Here is a 19,335-nt window from a genome sequence, read left to right as displayed (position 1 = left end):
AATGTTTTGGGGCATCCCGACAATTATATACCTGCTAATCCGATGCCCACCCCGCCTCATATTGTGCCGGAATGGTATTTCTTACCCATCTATGCCATTCTTCGTAGTATACCCGACAAATCGGGAGGTGTAGCCGCAATAGCACCCGAGAAGAGTAAGTTGAATCAGCAAAATTGGATGATTCAACAACTGATGAATTGTTTGTTGAATCCCGCAAAGATTCGCGCTCGCTCTAAAAAATCGACTATCCACAGTATAAATAGAGAATCAACAAGAACTGCCATTTGCCATAAAACTAAGCGGTCAGTATACCCGAGATCCTTTCATTCCAAGTTGCCATCATCTTCTTGTTCTTTTTTATGCTCTCTGGTACATTAGCCTCTAAGGCTGTTTTCAGCCTCTCTTTTGATATTACCTTTTCTTTACTTGCTTGCACTGTCTTCCCATCCGGCAGTCCAACTGGGCTCGCCCGTACATCAGGCACATTTACCATGTAAGAGAAATTACCCGTTACATGATTCGAACAACCTATATCAATTATCCATAATTTACTGTTCAACTCACCATTCAAGTGGTCTGTCGATGCATTTGAATTACCAAAAGCCGCAACTAATGTCTTCCATTGTTCTTTGGAGAATCCCGAAAGAGATTGCGAGGAAGATTGTCCTACAGGCTGCTCCCCACTACCCAACTGGGCACCACTACCAGTGTTAGAAGCATTAGCGTGGACTGTACTACCTCGACCACCTTATCCACCTGCTGCCCCACCACAACCATGACATGTGTTGCCACGTCCCTGATTACGAGTCTCCCACCAATCTGGATATCCAACCAAGTCGAAGCAATTGACGACTTCATGCCCGGATTTTTTTACAGTGTGTACACATTAATTCGGATTTATCCACTTTGTCAGCTCTACCTCTACCACGTTGAGCAGTGTTCACAGCAAACCCAACAACCTCAGGTTTCTTTTCCTCTTTCACCTCCTCTACATCACTACACCGAACACGCTCCTCTTGCATTACTTGATGGAAAGCTTTGTCAAGAGAAGGAAGGGGGTCTTGTGACAACAAATTCGACCTCACTTGGCCATAGTATGGAGTGTATAGCCCCATAAAAAACTCTTGCAATTGATTGTCTTGTCTGCGCTTCTCATGCTCTGCACCCAAATTGCACTTGCACAGACCACACTTACGACATATAATTGGTTCATGCTTTAATAATTCTTCCCACAATACTATCAATTTACCAAAATAAGTCGACACAGACATAGTTGAGGTTTGCTCACATCGAGCAATTCGTGATTTTAATTGTTGAATTCGGGGGCCATTGACTACAGAGTAACGAGCTTTTAGGTGTTTCCACAATACATACGCATCTTCATACTTAGAAAGGGTAGATTTTACCTTGGGATCGATTGTGTTAAGATCCAAGAAACCAACATAGCGTGCAGTGTTTCCCACTCATCTTGCGAGCATGGTGGTTTCGGCTTCTTGAATGTACCGTTCAAGAAACCAAACTTCCTCTTAGATTTAAGTGTAGTTTTAACATCGGCCGCCCAATCTTCATAGTTATCACCCTTCAATTTAGTTGGAGTAATTAAATCGCCTGGACGATCTTGAGGTCCTATATAATACGGTGAGGTTGGATCAATTTTTGGTGGAGGTGAAGGTAGAGGTGTTGTATCATCATCGTCTTTACCCATGGTTACAGTATAGTGTTTGTTTGGTTTTTCTTAGCCTTGCGGCTCTGATAGCATCCTAAAACACAAGCACAATATTACGCACAAAGTTCTGAGTTTATTCATGTACCAAGCAAAACATTTATACAAGGTAGAAAACACAAGTCTTGCTCACCAAGGCTACTAGCTAGCACTAGCACAAAGGAAACTTACTACTAAATTCATACTTTGCAAAAGATTTCCTACCAAAACAATAGCTATCCTACCAAAACAATAGCTCATCAAATCTATGAGAATATATGAAAATATTATCCCTTTAAGACATCAATTACAAGGTAAAGATTGAAGTTTGCATAGCAAGATTAGTAGAGGAGAAAGAAGCTAATGAGAGAGGAAAAGGGAGATATAAAATAGTAAGAAAGAATTGAAACAAATAAAATAAGGGATCGATGCACAGATTAATAGTGGAAAGGGATGGAAAAACAAGAGAGTTTACAGAGTGACATTAAGATACAGGGAGGAGCTTAGGGTAGAAAATTATGGATGGGATAAGAAGTTTTCGAGGGTTGCTAACACCTCTATTTAATTTGTTCCATGGTACGCCTAAAGACGTATTTGCTTTGTTTGGTTCAATATTAGTAGAGGAAAGAAGGGAAGGGAAGGAAAGGAAAAAGAAAAGAAATGAATGAAAAGGAAAGAAACTATATTATCCAATATTTGATTTGATATTACTCTAGTAAAGGAAGGAAAGGGGAGGGAAAACTAATTTTAAGTTTTTATATTTAATTTCTTTCTTTCCTCTCAAATCCTTCAGTTTTAGGAGGAAAGAAATAAAAGATTTTGTGAAGGGAGTTTTCCTTTCATTTTCTATGAGACCTGTTTAATTTTTAGAGCTTTTTTTTGAAGCAATCTATTACGTATGTTTTCCTTTCTTTTCCTCCTAGTTCCTTCCAAGCCATTTTTTTTTTAACAAAGTTCCTCCCAAGTTGTATCACAATTCACAACACGAGTTTTAATTTTTTTTATTTTTGGATCTAAAGTTTATTTTTTTTTTTTTAGACAAACACTAAAAAAAATTTTGAATTAATGAAGCTAGAAAAAAAAAAAAAACAAAACAAAACCACCCAATAAAAAAAAAAAAAGAAAACAGAAAATAGAAGACGAAAAACCCTAGAGAGATAGAGGAGAGACGTGAAGTTTAGAGAGAGAAAGTCTTAAAAGCAGAAACTTAACCAACAAAGGTGATGAAGAGTACTGCTCTCTCATTTCTGACGCCGGCTTCTTCTTCTTCCCACTTTCTCTCTCTACACCATTTTTCTCTCTCTACCTCTGCTCCTTTTCTCTCCTCTTCCGGTAACCCCTCTTTCTCCTTACTAAAATTTAATGTACATTAATTCAACTTATTATTTCTTTGGAATTTTATTTGATTCAACAATTGCATTTCCATATTTTTACTGCTTTGAATCTTAATTTAGTGATTGCATTTCAAGATTATGTATTTTATGTAATTGTTATTTTGGAATTGATTGTAATTTAGTGGGTGAATTCTGTTTGTTTGATTGTTGAAACTTAGATAGGTTTCCTAAGGAGAACAAGTAAGAGGGTTTTGATTGCTAGTAGAATACAAGCTTTATCAACAATGGCAGCTGTAAGTTTTTAGTGATTTTTAGCATGTGGGTTTTTGTGGGGTTTTGTTTTTATTGCTTGTAGTAATGTTGGAATGATGATTTATAGGAAGATGGTGCTGGAAATGTGAAACGGCAGTTAGCCAAAGTGTTTGAGAGATCGCTTCGGGCGACTGTCCCGAGTGAGGCCGATATCGAGCCAATTATTTCTGTTGGTACTGGAAATTTTGGTGATTATCAATGGTAAAGCACTATTTTGATGATTGTTGAGTTTCATGCTTGTTGAAAGAAATGTTTCTTTATGCTGTATGTTGAAGAAAAATGTGCTTTCTTGGTACAGTAATAATGCAATGAGTGTGTTTTCCAAGATTAAGGGGAAGAATACTGAGTTTAAGAACCCCAGATCGGTTGGCGAGGTATGTGTTTTATACTTTTATGTAAATAATGTGGTGTCCTTGTATGTTTATTTGTCTGAGGAATTTTCACCATTGGCTTTCTGATCATGTAGGCTATCATAAAAAACTTGCCTGAATCTGAGTTGATAGAGAGTTGCTCTGTTGCGGGACCTGGGTTCGTGAATATTGTCTTGTCGAAGTCGTGGTTAGCAAAGGTGATCTTGTTAGTTTTGTGTATTGCCTGTATTTGTTTTCTTTATGTATATGCATATCTGCTTACATTTTGAGATGTTTGTTACAGAGCATCCAAAACATGATTGCAGAAGGTATCGAGACATGGGCCCCAAAGTTGCCAATTAAAAGAGCTGTAGTAGACTTCTCTTCACCTAATATCGCGAAGGAGATGCATGTTGGGCACTTGAGGTCAACCATCATCGGAGATACACTGGCCCGTATGCTAGAGTTTTCTGGTGTAGAAGTTCTTCGGAGAAACCATGTTGGTGATTGGGGTACACAGGTAAACTCTAAACCTTTTTGGCATTATCTTCTATTTCTCTAATGTTCTAATTTTAGATTAGTCAGCATGTAATGATACTAAAATTTATAGTAAAATAGTTATGCAACAAATGACACAGATATAAGACATTCGTGAAAATTCTGTGCTACTTGTCATCATAACACAATTATATTTTGGTTTTCTTTAGGCCTAAAACTTGCTTAATTTTTTTGCAGTTTGGTATGCTGATTGAGTTCTTGTTTGAACAATTTCCACAATGGGAAAATGAGAATGAACTTCCAATCAAAGATCTTGAGGTATTTGGATGAGTTGGTGTGTATATGCATATTCATTGATTTATTGGAGCTATAAATTCCATGCCTTTTGCTTTTCCACTTGAAATGATTTATGGGCCTTTGAACTATGCATGTATGCTGAATTTACTTCAAAGTATGTAGTTATTGATGACATTGGTCAACTAGAACAGCTTTCTTTATATAGTTTGATGTGATTTAAATCTTTGAGTACTGTAAAGACAAATTAATCATTTGAAGAAATGAAAAGCTTAATCATATAGTACTGCATGTAGAGAGGCTATGGTGAAAGGAAGTTTTAGGGCAACAGACTGATAGCTTAGGCCGCTTAAGTTCAGTCAGTTTATTTTAGTGAAAATAATTCTTCTCCAATATGCTGTTATCAAGGCAACCACTGAACATTGATGAATGATGATTGCTTATGGCATCTTCAGACCAAGAAAATTAACTGGTCATGACAACTATGTTTGAATCCTTCTGGTTTTTAAGTAGATCTGCTTACATGAATCATAAATCAAGAACCCCTATCTCCAAGCTCATTTCTGTGATTATTCTCACTGCAACTGTCTGTGAAGTTGGGGTTGTAGTTGCTTGACATAATGAAGTGAGAGAGACATTGCTTAACGTTGTGAAGACCTTAGAGTATCAAAGTTAAAGAAGTGGGGGAGGCTAGTTGTTGGGGATTTGTAAGATTACTTCTACCTTTTGACACTGACATCTGACGATAGTTCCGAAGTTGCTATAGCCTTCAGAAGTTGCAGGAGATCGTAAGGTAAGGTGTTTAAGAGTATTTAAGGTAATGGAGTGGGAGAGGTGGTGCTGGGGAACAGTGAGATTACTTCCACTTCACCTCATTAGTCTTGCTGGTGACTGATAGATCCAGAACAAGCAGCAATTTGGTCAAGCGGCTATTACAAATTTCTTTCTCTACCTTTCTTTTTTGGGGCTATGTGGCGATAAGGAAGAACAAAAGAGTCGAAAGAGATGTTTGGTGATAGTATCAAGTGTTGCAATTTTAATGTGCTGTTGATCTCATCCATCCAAAAGATGCAATGATTCCTATTTTGTTTCTCTGCATTATGCTCATCCTCCTCTTGAAATTTAAATTGGAAAACTGTTGTTAGTTGAAATATCAATATTGTCTCTGTTGTTAGGATGCAGTTGTATACTTGCCCTCACCTTACTTTTTTCCTTACTCCTGTATAATGTAGAAAGTTATGCTATACTTGACTGATGATAATTTAGGAAGATTGTTGTTCTGACCTGACAGTTAGGATGATGCATTTATAGGGCTTCTACAAGCAATCAAAGAAGAGATTTGATGATGATCCCGAGTTCAAGGAAAGGGCACAAAAGGCTGTGGTGAGCCTTCAGGTACGCAATCAATCTTTGCTGTTTGCAAGTTTGTGAGGTTAGGAAGGGGAGTCTGTATTCTTCCTCTCCTTGACCAGAGGTTGGCTATCTTTGAATTTTATTTTTTGTTAAAGAGGAGCTAGTTTGTTTCTTACTCCCTCCAAAGCAGAACAATCATGGTATTTGCAACATTTCCCATAAACACTTATATAATTTGCAAGTTTGCACCAATATTTAATCGCCCCCCCCCCCCCCCCACCGCATGCTCTTCTAATTTGTGGGAAGGTCTGTAATTTTAACATTAATAAAAATTCCCCTCTCCCGTGGAATATGATATTACCTCTCTGTATCAGCTTCTACTTTTAAAGTATCCCCGTTTACACAATCAATAGCTTGTACCATAGAAATCTTGAAACTACTTGCCCAAGTTAGTGCTAATGGAGGGAGTAGCCTTTTATTTTATTGTATTTTATATTACTTTTTTCTTTTAATGGATTTTACAATTTTACTTTTACATAGGGTGGGGATTCCAAGTATCGTGAAGCATGGGCAAAAATTTGTGAAATTAGTCGCAGGGAATTTCAGAAGGTCTATGTACGCCTTGGAGTACAGTTAGAAGAAAAGGTATTTTTCCTAGTTTTTAAGCTATGTACTACTTACTATACTTCAAAAAAAAAAAAAAAAAAAAAAAAAAAAGCTATGTACTATATAGTCAATACTATATGTGCTAGCTATGAAAGTTATGTGCATGCTACATAATATTGGCATTTTCTCTTGGCATTAGTGGTTGATCTAAGAGACTAAGACTATGTTTACAAATTACAAATCTCTGTTTTTTTGCTTGTGTCAGGGAGAAAGCTTCTATAATCCATATATTCCAAAAGTTTTGGAGATTTTGAGGAGTAAAGGTTTAGTCGAACCAAGTGAGGGTGCTGAGGTTATATTTATTGAAGGCAAACAGATACCTCTTATAGTTGTGAAGAGAGATGGAGGTTTCAATTATGCTTCCACTGATTTAACAGCTCTTTGGTGAGTGTATATAGTAAATTAAACTAATTGTAAATGTCAAATTCTAGTCTTTTAGATGGTAAGTGTATAACCCATCATTTTCTTACCCATTCTTGTTTGGCAGATGCCAATTGGTAAATCTCACTTGCCTCAGTTGACCCATTCAGAACTACTTAGTATAATATGTTTCTAATACCTCCAACTATTTATTTCATGGAAGGTACCGCCTTAATGAAGAAAAAGCCGAATGGATAATATATGTAACCGATGTTGGTCAGCGTGAGCACTTTGAAATGTTCTTCCATGTACGTATTTTTCTTTTCCCATATTGTTTTGTGTAACTGTATTTGGTGCTTCAGTAATTTGTAGCTACTGATGATTTCTTCAATGATGCTTAGTGCCGACCATTATGTGTGACTAGGTTATTGCTGTCTCTCTTGTCAGTACATTTTTGCATGTATGCCTTGATAAAATTTTGTGCTTTTTTTTGTTTAAACAAAATTTTCACAGGCTGCAAAGCTCGCTGGCTGGCTTCCAAGCGGTGACAATAAATACCCCAAAGTTAATCATGTTGGCTTTGGTCTTGTCCTAGGAGAAGATGGAAAGCGTTTCCGAACTCGAAGTTCCGAAGTAGTCCGTTTGGTTGATTTACTAGATGAGGCCAAAAATCGGAGTAAAGAAGCTCTTGTTGAGCGAGGTATCACTAATTAATTTTGATATGTTTCTCTATATAATTGCATGTATTCCAATTTCCACTTCCTTTTCTGGGTTAATGCTCAAAAGTTTAGGCAGTCTTATGCATTTTATTGTATTGCTTTGTGCTTTCTTCATCTACTGGAAGTTTAGGCCAAGTTTTACATTAAGGCTATGTTTTTTATAGGTAAAGATAAGGAGTGGTCTGAGGAGCAATTGTTGCAAACTGCAGAAGCTGTTGGTTATGGGGCGGTTAAGTAAGTTCTGTAATTCCTGTTTATTCTTTATCATTATCATTGCATTTTTTTTTTCTCTGCTTCCTTATTGCCCTCTTCTAGATGACCAAGGAAGCAGAATTATTATTAGCTATGTCCCTTTCCTTGGGACTATTGTGCTAGTTTGTTTTTCTCGTTTGCTCAAGAAGACATGATATTTGTTAGGGGGGCAGAGGGCTCACAGGGCTCTTGATTTTACTGAACATTGTGCCAGTCACTGCAATAAATACATGCTTTGCATAGATATTATGTTGGTTCAAAATATTATTATTATAATGCTAAATTGATAATGCCTATCATCAAGGATTCATGGGTAAATAGATTGATTTTTTTGTTTCCCTCGATGCCTTATGCAGGTATGCTGACTTGAAGAACAACAGACTCACTAACTATACCTTTAACTTTGATCAGATGCTTAATGATAAGGTACCTTTTGCTTTCTTCTTATCTTTCTTTTTGCTTCTTCTGGGGGATCTTGGATTTGCGTGGTGCCGTGGTTTGTTGAAGCTTATCTCTTGCCTTTGCTGAAAGCTGAACAATTTCATGCAATTATTTTGTAGGGAAATACAGCTGTCTATTTACTCTATGCCCATGCTCGAATTTGTTCAATTATTCGGAAGTCTGGTAAAGACATTGAGGAGCTGAAGAAGGTGAGTTATATTTCTTTTTTTATAATTATCAATGGATGAAATTCATGAAAGTCGCTCTTGCACCATACACTTGACGTCTAACTAATCAACAAATTTAAACAGAATGGGCAAGTTGTTTTGGATCACTCTGATGAGCGTGCTTTGGGTCTTCATTTGCTTCATTTTTCTGAGGTAAGACTTGTTCCATCACAAGATGGCAGGCTGTATTCAGGTTGCTCATATTGGCAATTGCACAGAATTTAGGTATTTGAAGATATGTTGACATAAGTATGTCTGCCGTTCTTAAAAATTGGTCAGATTGTTGAAGAAGCCTGTACCAATCTCTTGCCGAACGTGTTATGTGAGTACTTGTATAACGTGTCAGAGTTCTTCACAAAGTTCTACTCCAATTGTCAGGTATGGAATCAACACTTTATCTATCTTTACTGGAACTATATTATTTGGATCAATTCAGGCTTTCTTCTTGCAATCATGGCTTGAAAACCTTCTGATCTTACCTACGACTTTATAGGTGGTTGGCTCACCGGAAGAAACAAGCAGACTCTTGCTATGTGAAGCAACTGCTGTGGTCATGAGAAAATGCTTTAAGCTTCTTGGAATTACCCCCGTCTACCAGATATGACAAGTAATTGTAGTTCTTGATGTATTTTTAGAGGGCATCAACATTTTTGGAGTTTGTTCTTGATTTGATTATCATCTTGTTATAGTGTACACTGAGAAATACTCATTCAAGAGTTCAAAAGGAAATTATCCCTCTTGCAGACGTTGCAGTACTTTGAGACGTTTGAGTTTGTTCGTGACAGATGCCTATATTTTGCAAAATTGGCTTTATTTACACAATTTTTTGCACAAAAGTACCACTAAATGGGGCTGTTGATCAGGAAACTAAACAACAATTAATTTCTTAATTATATAATTAAAGGCTTCCTTTATCTCATAGTGAAATCCTTAATCGTAATTCTAAAATGTGGTTGAAATTTTTTACTAAAAATAATACTCCCCAACCTCTCCTGCACCAGCCTAAAAACTCTTTTATTACACCAATGTCTTGTACCACTGTTGCTGCTACCCTCACTTATTGCATCGCCTATTACCACCAGTAGCAACTACCTATAATTGCTGCCCACCATCATGGCACGAACAAGAGCTGTAATTGCCTTGCTTGTCGTAGCTTCAGCCTTCAGGTTGGTGTCATCTTCTGGGAGGTAAATTTGTAAGTATAATTTCTCACATTGTTGCGGGATTGTATGTGGGTTTCAAGGTGGTCATTAAGATTGGTCGAATTCATGTGGCTGCAACAAGGGTGGTGATGAATTGGGAGGCAGAGATGGCGGAGGTGTAATTTGCAACTCGCTCGTCATTCTGGTTATGATGCACTCAAAGTTGTGAAAACAATAACACAATGACATAAACCTTCTCTTCTTCTTGATTTATAAATACACTGGCGAACTCTCTCATATGCATTTAATGCGCCTGTTATTTCTCATGTTAAGCGGGTAGAGAATGTTGTTAGCTTATTTAATACAGCGTAGCAAGATGGGATACACCATACAACTGATACATGTATGCAAGGGATAATGCTGAGTTACTTTATATGAACTCCTTCCCATAATGCATCATTACTTTCGCGGAACTTGATTTGCAATACTCATACACGGCATACACCATACAACTGATACAAGGGACAACATTTACTTTATATGAACACCTTCCCATAATGCATCATTACTTTCGCGAAACTTGATTTGCAAAAATAATTCTCTGAACACTCCTAATAAAAATTGCGAAACATTGAGAAAAAATCATCAAATTTTTTTTCTCTTGCACTTGCAGCAGTGAACACTGGTACAGGCAGATTGCTAACCGTACAAAATTTTCTGATTTACCTTAAAATTAACATTCTTCTAAAAAAGGAAATAACCAAAAAAAAATGGATGAAATTAAAATTCCTTAAACATAGGAGGTATAGAAGGCGATCTGCAAGCTGAAGACATGAGATTACTGCTACAATTTCTTGAAAAAGAATTTCTTGAATATGAAACTTTCTTTGAAATTGTTGGTTTTGGACTGTAATAACTCCTGCATAATTTCATCTTTTTTCTGTACGGATTTTCTCTCTTCACAAGATCTTCCAAATTCTCCACACTTGCTAGTGATGTAAATGACTCTGATTTCCCTGAATAATACTTTGATAGCCCTTTTCTGTAGAAAGATAAAAACTTTGTTTAGCACAAAATTCCATTTCATACACTCAATTTTACAAAAAAAAAAACCATAAAATATGGCACAAATCAAAATACCCATTTTCTCTTATGTGCAAATTTGCCAAATCCCATCACAAATACAAAATTCTAACCCCCAAAATAGACTTTAAGTCCTACACTGGAGAACATGTTATTGCGCTACATGCTCCCGGTTACATGTTTTTTTCAATAAAAAAACAGAAAGCCATAAACAATAATTTTCCACTCGAGAACATGATGCGCAACACTTTCTTTAAAAAATATACAAAGAGCCATGAAAGTGTTACTTACTTGATAGGAAGTTTATCCATGAGATCTGACAAATGAAATAAAGGTCCATCTGTAGAAGATGATGATGTAGAAGTAGCATCCTCCATTAAATCTGATGAAGATGATGAATTTGATTCAAAAGTTGTGGTTGAATCACAGCTACTAATACTACTACTACTACTACTACTAGTACCACCTAATGATAATTTCTGCGATTTGTTGTAAAAATTACAACTTTTTTTTTGCTCAAAATTGTTTGCTGCAATCATTTCCTCAGGTGTTGGAATTAATTGAAAATTAATCTTTGATTCTTCTTGTTTTCCCATGTTTTTTTGTTAAGAATTTCTTGGCTTCAAGTAATAGCAAAATTTTCCTCTGGTTATTACACACCCATGCTGCATACTATTTATATATAGGTGATAGTTTTGGATAATTATTATAATAATAATTCAAATAATTCCAAAAAAATAAAAGAATATTTTATGGATAGGTATCAAGTCATGGATTGGGGAGGAAATACACGTACAATTTTGATAAGGTATGTAAATAATGCTGAGGTGTGCTTTTATTTTTATCTTCTTAAATCTTTTAATTTTATTTTAATTAATATTTATTTAATTTTTAAAAAAATGATTAAGTAATACACTTTTGCTTTTATCTTGAGCCTTGTCATTATCAATTCCATAAGGTTTGAAGTTGTCTAGGATTTCCCAATTAACAAGAAAATGGATAAGGTCAAATTTGAAGACACTCTTAGCTGAGTCACCCAATTAAATAATTATTTCTTCCTTTTATTTCTTTAGTGGATGAGATTATTTTGGTTATTTTGCCCGATATTGGGCATGTTTTTGCCTCTCAAAGTGATAACATTGTGCAAACATTTTACTGTTGAAATTTTGCACTTTTTGCTCGAAACTTACAATTTGAAATTGTTGCCTACTTGCTTAAAGAGGAATATTTGTAAAGCAATCTTCCAAATACCCTTTTATTAGACATGTTTTTTTTTTTCAAAAATTAATAAATCCTAGGATAGAAACAAATATGCATTGAAACTAATCTTAAAACTAATCCTAGGATAGAAAATCAAGATTACTTTTCCATTTGAGGAGAGTTGTGTTTTTGCTTAGAAAAGATAGTCAAATTAAGGAAACGAATAAGATAATATGAAGTACGAAGTATCAAAGAATTTTCAACAATACATTTCATAATTTGTAACTTATGATATTTACTCATTAGACTTTATTAACAGGGGTAATTAACTTGACTTAATACCAAATTTGAACTAATTGAACAAGGTTGATTGACTCAAAATATGATTGAATTTGAAATCGAACTTCCCAACATTTTTATTCGTCTAAACCAAACCCTATAGTCTCTATCTCTTAATAAAATGTACTATGAAAAATTAAATATCTAAATTTATTAAAATCACGGAACCTATAAACGTTTCTTTTCTACTCGTATTTTAATTTGAAGAATCATATGTATAGTTGGATTCAACTATTAATAATTTTATTTGGTCTAACTTGGGATTCATAAGTTGAACTAAAAATTTTGTTACAACGAGCTTACATATATACGTCGTAAATTCGTATCTTTTATTCTTTAATACAAGTATGATGTTAAGGGTAAATTTAATCCTATTTGAATGTGTTAGGCCTTAAACAAATACTCTTCAACCAATGCACAAAATCATCAATTTGAAAAAAGGACTTAAACCAAATATTAGCGAGCTTAAACTTGATGATCAGTTAGACTCATTTGACAAGTCTAATTACATCTAGTATACTACGTATTTCATAGACTTTTTTATTTTTTTTATTTTGTTTTACCATAATAAATCAAGTTTCTAATATATGAAAAACAAAGCTATCCAGCAATATATAAAGTTGCCCCAAAGGATTCTTTTAGATGATATTTGAGTACTTTTTATTCTATTTCTCTTAAACAACATTAGTACATTTACTAAATTTAAGAAGATATTAGTCACATACTTTATACACTGATACGGAGTAATCGTGTAAGTGTTCAACTCAAACAATTCAATTGAATTATGGCAACTTCTTGTCTTAGCTCACAAACGTGATTAATATGATTATTATTTATTTACATGAGTACTCAAGTAATGAGGTATTGATTGCAAATGGTATATCCATAAAAAGAGAATTTGTGGCTAAGAATAGCCATTATCCAATGTTTAGATAGGTAATCAACATGATGAATGTGCTAGGCAAGGGTAGCCGTAAATTCAGGAAAAGTTTTCATTTAAGTTGGGGGCAAACTATATAAATTATTCCATAAAAATATTTCATCAGCTCTTTTTTATCTATCACGTAAGAAATCTTGTACACGTAGTATAATTTTCAATATATTATCATAAAAATTCACCAACCAACTTATTACAATAAATTGTAAAAATTATTGAAAAATTAAATTCATAAGAACCAGTTAACTTAATAAGAGTCCATCTAAATATGTTTTGCAGAACATGACGTATACAAGTATATATTAAGGATAGTGTTATATTCTTAGAGATACAAATAAGCATTAAATATTTTTATCTAAATATGTTTTGCAGAACATGACGTATACAAGGGTAATGCTATGTTCTAAAGGATACAAATAAGCATTAAATATTTTTCCTAGTTTGATATTAATTTAGAAATGTATGACAAAATCATGTGTAAATAAGTGTAATTAATGTTTTTTTTTTTTTGTTTGTTTGTTTGTTTTTTTTTTTTTTTCTTTTCATTTTTAGCTTCTTATATATAACCATTAGGATTATATATAACATTTTCCATACAGTAATTGTTAAAATATTACTCTTTAAATTTTATTTTTTAAAGATTCGCATATACTTTTATATGATGATATTAAGATTGACAAATTCAAAAAATTACAAGCCATACACTGGTCGATCTTATCTAGTGATATGCACTTTTGCTGTTGATAAATATGGTGTGATTTATGGATGTCTAAGAAATATGAAACCTGTCCCCTACCTAACTAATCCTACGCTATTGACCTCTTACGTCAATTTCTCTCTTACCATTTTTTTGTTTTTTAATTTTTTACTTTTTCAATCTTTTTTTTAAAAAAAAATTCTGGCCAAGTGGACCATTTAAGATGCTGACTTGGTTAAGAACGTGTTTGGGACATTTAAGATCCATCAATATTCAAACCTATGATAATGAAATTCGATTTACAAAGTTCAAATTTATAATACGTGTTGAAGTAAAGTTGGAGATATATGCTTATAACGAGATTCGAAGTAGAGATTATTATAAAGTTTAATGTATGAATTATCTCATACCACATAGGAGTATCCAATGATACTTTTTACGAAGTGGTAAGCTAGTAATTAGGGATTAAATTTATAATAGTTGTGTACTCCGTATCAATTAAAACACTCAATTGTCATACGTCACATACAAAGTATATAAAGTCTTAAATGTTTAAATTATGCTCCTATCAATGTGATTTTTAACTCAAGACGAAAGGAACATTAAAAGATTAAATTGTACTGTAAATAACTAATTGATCATACCAAAGAAGGGTATATTGTAAGAGAATTTAAGCATACAGTAGCTAAAACCCACTCGATTAAGGAAAACAAAATCCTTAATAATTGCCTTTTGTTTCCAAGGAGAGTGAAGTTAGTGATAGTGATAGTGATATCTCTATTAGGAGAGTATTTTCTCAAAAGTAGATAAAAGAGCAATGATAATTGCCTTCTATGTTTACAATGTAGTATAATCAAATTGATTTAGAATTTGGATTGGATAGAACAAAGATTGTATACTGCGTATTTGATAAGTGATAACGCTTGTGTGATATCCGAAGCATCCACTTGTAGGAGACATTGCAAAATTATCTAATATGGTAACAATTTCAATCGTCAAGCATACTCATTTCGTTTGACGTAAGTAACAGCTTTATTGTACAATCTCAATAACGTATGACAGTAAGCGAGACGATAAAATTTTGTACAAGATCCAATATGGTAAACTTGTACTCCACAGATAACATGTGTAATATTTTATGAAGTTAACTATCTTTGATCTTAAGCCGTTATTCTTCGCACTAAATGAATGTAATTAATAGATTTGCTTGCTTGATTTATAAGTCTCAACCAGTTTACTTTCACATAGTATAAATGTATAATAGTATATTCTGTTACATTAACTACAATAATACAACGATTGTAAATAAACTTATCTTGAAAAATTTACAGGGGATTCTAAACTGCCAACCAGAATCCCCAGATCGATATCTTTGTCTTCGAATTTTTTGATGAATGAGTGATTCTGCAGCCAACAGAAAAGGGTTTAGTAGACAGTTCAGTATAGAATAAGAATTAAGAGTAAATCATCTTGATATGAGATAAAGAATGAGTACAAACCAGAAGGTCTGAAGATGTCCATCTGTCTTTTGGGTCCTTTTGTATGCTGCAAAGGGAACTCGCAGCATGTTAGATTAATTAGAAAGAAAGGCTCAGCCAAAATGACTTAGGTTACACTCCATATATGAATTAGCTCGATCAATTGACATGCTATACATCAAAGGGAACTCTTAACTGGAATAAAGCATGAAGATTTCCTCCATTATGAATCTCAAAGGTCTAGGTTTCCAAGCTACAAGAACTTTTTTCTATGAGCCTTTATTATGCTGCAGACACACCAGCTTACCGAGATACCACCACCAGCCTAATATTTAAGTAAAAAAAGGGCAAGCGAGATAGTAGCTACTCTCCCCAAAATAACACAGATCATGTAATATGTTCCAGTAGCAGGTAGAAAATCACAGTTGAATAAGGGTAAGTTACGAAAGTACATGTTCAGAATGGAGTTAAGTAAATGAGACTAAAAGATCTTGAACAAAGATGCATCATATGAACCAGATATTTCTCTCAAAGAGTTGATGTATTTAAGTTCTTACCAAGCAGATATAAAGGAGCAAAACTCTGGGGAGAACTGATCGGATGGGGCAGAAGGGGCTGGGCTTCCTACAATAGCTGCCAAAAGCTCAAAATAGCTCGGTGCACATTGCTGATCTTCAGATTGTATGTAGGGAAAACGCCCAATGGCACACTCCAACATAACCAAACCCAAACTCCAAATGTCGCAGCTATAGTCATAAGAGCTTCCACTTATTCTCTCCGGCTGGACATGACATGTTAGGCACACAATTTATGTACTCAGCTTAGAAAAATGCACAAATATGTTTGTAGCAGGTTAATGAATTACCATTCCTGGACTGTAGCTTAGAATGAGAAAGGTGATTTCAACTTACCGACATGTAGTTGTAGGTCCCAACAAATGTGTCACGTTGACCCATTGAGCTAGCTAGCACTGCACTGACACCAAAGTCGGTAATCTTTACTTCTCCTTTGTGATTTACCAATAGATTGGAAGGCTTCATGTCCCTATGTATGACATGCCTTTCATTATGCAAGTATACAAGACCTTGTAACACCTGCAAAAAAGAACAAAGCTACTCACCCAGAACAAATAATAAAAGGGCCTATATGCAATAGCATTGATATGAAATACCAGAAAAAGATACCTGCTTGCAAACAACTGCAAGATAAGGTTCAAGGATCGTCTTGACTTGTTTAATGACATCCGCCAAAGAGCCACGATCCATATACTCTAGAACTAGAGAGAATGCTCCATTGTGATAAAAGGAATGATAGCATACAACTATATGAGGACACTGAGATGACTGGTTAATCTTTAACTCCTGTACAATTTGTTTACGAATCTCCTCTTGTATGTTCATCTGGATGACCTGTTACAAGTACAAATAATTCCTTATAGATTCAATGTGAATGATCTTATTAAATTGCAATAGCATATGTATATATTAGTCACATATACATTATTGAATAAAATTTGTAATTTCAGGAATGTTCATGTTAACACACGCGCATATTAAACACTTTGTAACTTAAGACAATCGATTTGGATGGCTCCTGTTAACATGGCAGATGCCAAATTAAACATAGGTAGAAGGGGATAGCAACTGACCTTGTTGCTCAAAAATTACAAAGAAGCAGCAAATCAAACAACAATGCCAACATCAATATGAAAAGCTACAAAGTGATTGTTATATTGTAAGGCATCTTGGTTTAGGAAAAGGAATGCAGCACGTTGTACACTCCAGGGCAATATGAACTTGAATCTGATATAATTGTTGTCTAAGAATATGAAGATGCTGATTTTTTGGCTTTTACTCCATAACTCCTCCTCCCCCCCCCCCCCCCTCTTCCCCCCGCTCAAAAAGTAAAAGAAAGGTCGGCGTTTCCTCGTGGTACTATAAATTTGAATTTTTGATATACTTCTCAATTTACTCTCCTCATAAGAATAAAAAATAGGTACAGAGTAGTTGATCACCAAATATGAAACAGCCATATATACAATTACCTTCAAAGCAAATAGTTTCCCAACCCATTTATGCCGAACAAGCTGAACAACTCCACCACTTCCCTTGCCAATGACCTTTACAGTCTCAAGATCTTCCAAGGTAACTTGAAAGTCAAGCTCTTTAGCATCTGATTGCTGTTCAAACAAATAACACTAGTTCAGAAATTTTTGAAGAAAAGAAAACCTAGATACTCCGTCATGATTATGCACTCAATGCAGAACAACAGAAACTTTAAATTGTCGAGGCTGCTGATGAGTTACATAGATCACATGGACCACATGAGATGTTCACTTGCTTCTGCTTAGTCATGTAAGGCAGAATACCAGATTGATAACCCATCTATGAATTATATGACTTGTGTTAGTCTGTAAATGTCATGACCATACCATTCATTAATATGTAAATAAAACCAAACTGTTCAATTATTAGAATTTATGAAAAATAAAAACAAACCATGTATGTACCAAGAATCAGATTGCAATCGTGAACTCCAGGATTATAAATTATCTACTCTACCAACTGAAAATGCTAGCCTGAAGCAACTTACACTACAATGTGGCATTCATTTTTCAGTTTTCAATCAATTACTACTCTGTATTATATAGGACTATGATGACTCTAGGATTTTCAATCATCTTCTCCATCAACTGAAAACACTAGCATGAAGCAACTTATGCTAAGACTATTAGTACTATATGCCATTCAAAAGTTAGTGTTCAGTTCTAAGATTATACAGGACTAATGGGCATCAAATTTGATACAATCATACAGACCTCAACCAATGCTCAACAAAGTATCAAAGCTAGTACCATTTAAATCCGAAATCGATAAGCCAAAAACTCCCACTAATTTCAGTGATAACACTGATAAGGCATTAATAGCACCCATAAATTAAACATCAATTAGAAACTAGCAGAATCAACAAAACTGAATAAAAAAAATTAAAAAGAATAGCAGAAATTTACACGAGGTTCTTTATTATCAGATTTAAGCCGCAACCCTTTCTGGTTCAGCATCAAATCACCATCTTGAAATGTCCCACTCGCACTCCTGAAACATCAATTTCAATTCACTCTCATTTCCCAGAAAAATCAAAATTACAAAGTAATCAAAATAAACTTGTAAAATCAATCAATTAATTCGGAAAAAAAACCCCTTAAAAACGAAGTAATTGCAATTAATCAAATTGAAACAAGGGTCACGAAATTGGGGAAGGAGAGAGAAAGATAACATCAAAATGAGCTTACAAGAAGCTAGTGATGGGAGTCTTTTGAGCAGGAAGAGAGAGCTTGAGCTGCTTCAATGGCGTCTTCGTCTTCATTTGATCGGTCGGAATTCTGAGTTAGTCGAAAAATTAGGGTTTAATAGAGAAGGAGAGAGAGTGGAGTGAGGATTTTGAATGAGGATGACCGCCAAAACGTGGAGTATGGACTTTGGAGTATCATAATGTGGACTCATTTTTAGACTTTCTGCTAAATAAATTGCTTATTTTATTTACTGCGAGTACACAGTCTAGATGGTTAGACCTTGTAATCTGGTCATTCGGATTGGGTACAAATTGAATCATTTCGGATCAACATGTAATCGGGTCAGATTAGATTATTTAATTTATTGTTTTTTTTTTTTTTTTTTTTTTTTTTTTTTACTCAAGATCATTTAATTTGTTTGTGATTAATATGCAATGTCACATAAGAATTGTTTTAAAATGATTATTTGTGGAAATCTGTCTAAGCATTCACATTTCACAAATATATATTGTAATGAATAATACTTCGTAGTTGTATATAGGTAAGTATTGGTATTTGATTATAGTTTTATCTTCTTAGATTCTCAAAACCTTAGACAATGGCTTATTGTAAACCATTTAAACAGCTATAATCTTTAATAATTCATCCAAAAAAGAGTT

General features: G+C 34.4%; 3 protein-coding genes across 4 annotated transcripts; 1 reads left to right on the top strand and 2 right to left on the bottom strand.

Moving 5' to 3' along the window:
• The first annotated feature begins 2,832 nt into the window (after positions 1-2,832).
• Positions 2,833-9,312, top strand: LOC110707676 (arginine--tRNA ligase, chloroplastic/mitochondrial-like). Of its 2 annotated transcripts, none has more exons than XM_021885699.1 (18): positions 2,833-3,034; positions 3,259-3,329; positions 3,416-3,549; positions 3,647-3,722; positions 3,815-3,916; positions 4,003-4,218; positions 4,434-4,514; positions 5,802-5,885; positions 6,384-6,488; positions 6,715-6,893; positions 7,093-7,177; positions 7,383-7,569; positions 7,753-7,822; positions 8,197-8,266; positions 8,401-8,490; positions 8,593-8,661; positions 8,788-8,886; positions 9,002-9,312. In XM_021885699.1, exons 1-18 carry the CDS (start codon positions 2,926-2,928, stop codon positions 9,110-9,112), a joined length of 1,938 nt encoding a protein of 645 aa, XP_021741391.1. In that variant the 5' UTR covers positions 2,833-2,925; the 3' UTR covers positions 9,113-9,312. The 2 variants fall into 2 exon arrangements, with proteins under 2 accessions (XP_021741391.1, XP_021741392.1); XM_021885700.1 differs by having other exon boundaries at positions 2,986-3,034; positions 3,255-3,329.
• A 969-nt stretch (positions 9,313-10,281) lies between these two features.
• LOC110707677 (uncharacterized protein DDB_G0271670-like) lies at positions 10,282-11,498 on the bottom strand. The gene is made up of 2 exons (XM_021885701.1): positions 11,025-11,498; positions 10,282-10,692 (listed from the first exon to the last, which is right to left on the bottom strand). Exons 1-2 carry the CDS (start codon positions 11,327-11,329, stop codon positions 10,431-10,433), a joined length of 567 nt encoding a protein of 188 aa, XP_021741393.1. The 5' UTR covers positions 11,330-11,498; the 3' UTR covers positions 10,282-10,430.
• Positions 11,499-15,079: 3,581 nt separating this feature from the next.
• LOC110707675 (mitogen-activated protein kinase kinase 6-like) lies at positions 15,080-19,335 on the bottom strand. The gene is made up of 8 exons (XM_021885697.1): positions 18,677-19,335; positions 18,395-18,479; positions 17,429-17,563; positions 16,569-16,793; positions 16,296-16,478; positions 15,942-16,165; positions 15,406-15,451; positions 15,080-15,310 (listed from the first exon to the last, which is right to left on the bottom strand). Exons 1-8 carry the CDS (start codon positions 18,748-18,750, stop codon positions 15,218-15,220), a joined length of 1,065 nt encoding a protein of 354 aa, XP_021741389.1. The 5' UTR covers positions 18,751-19,335; the 3' UTR covers positions 15,080-15,217.

The sequence above is a fragment of the Chenopodium quinoa genome, unplaced genomic scaffold, assembly GCF_001683475.1.
Source record: "Chenopodium quinoa cultivar QQ74 unplaced genomic scaffold, ASM168347v1, whole genome shotgun sequence".
NCBI lineage: Eukaryota > Viridiplantae > Streptophyta > Magnoliopsida > Caryophyllales > Amaranthaceae > Chenopodium > Chenopodium quinoa.
This window is presented reverse-complemented; position numbering and strand designations above follow the sequence as displayed.

Bases quoted from the DNA above. Each gene is read 5' to 3' on its own strand.
- LOC110707677 (XM_021885701.1), bottom strand. From the start codon at position 11,329: ATGGGAAAACAAGAAGAATCAAAGATTAATTTTCAATTAATTCCAACA. The intron at 10,693-11,024 runs GTAAGTAACACT...ATCTTTCTACAG, and splicing joins ATGGATAAACTTCCTATCAA to AAAAGGGCTATCAAAGTATT.
- LOC110707675 (XM_021885697.1), bottom strand. From the start codon at position 18,750: ATGAAGACGAAGACGCCATTGAAGCAGCTCAAGCTCTCTCTTCCTGCT. The intron at 18,480-18,676 runs GTAAGCTCATTT...TTGATGTTTCAG, and splicing joins ACTCCCATCACTAGCTTCTT to GAGTGCGAGTGGGACATTTC. The intron at 16,166-16,295 runs GTAAGTTGAAAT...TGTCATGTCCAG, and splicing joins GGACCTACAACTACATGTCG to CCGGAGAGAATAAGTGGAAG.
- LOC110707676 (XM_021885699.1), top strand. From the start codon at position 2,926: ATGAAGAGTACTGCTCTCTCATTTCTGACGCCGGCTTCTTCTTCTTCC. The intron at 7,823-8,196 runs GTAAGTTCTGTA...TGCCTTATGCAG, and splicing joins GTTGGTTATGGGGCGGTTAA to GTATGCTGACTTGAAGAACA. The intron at 8,491-8,592 runs GTGAGTTATATT...AAATTTAAACAG, and splicing joins ACATTGAGGAGCTGAAGAAG to AATGGGCAAGTTGTTTTGGA.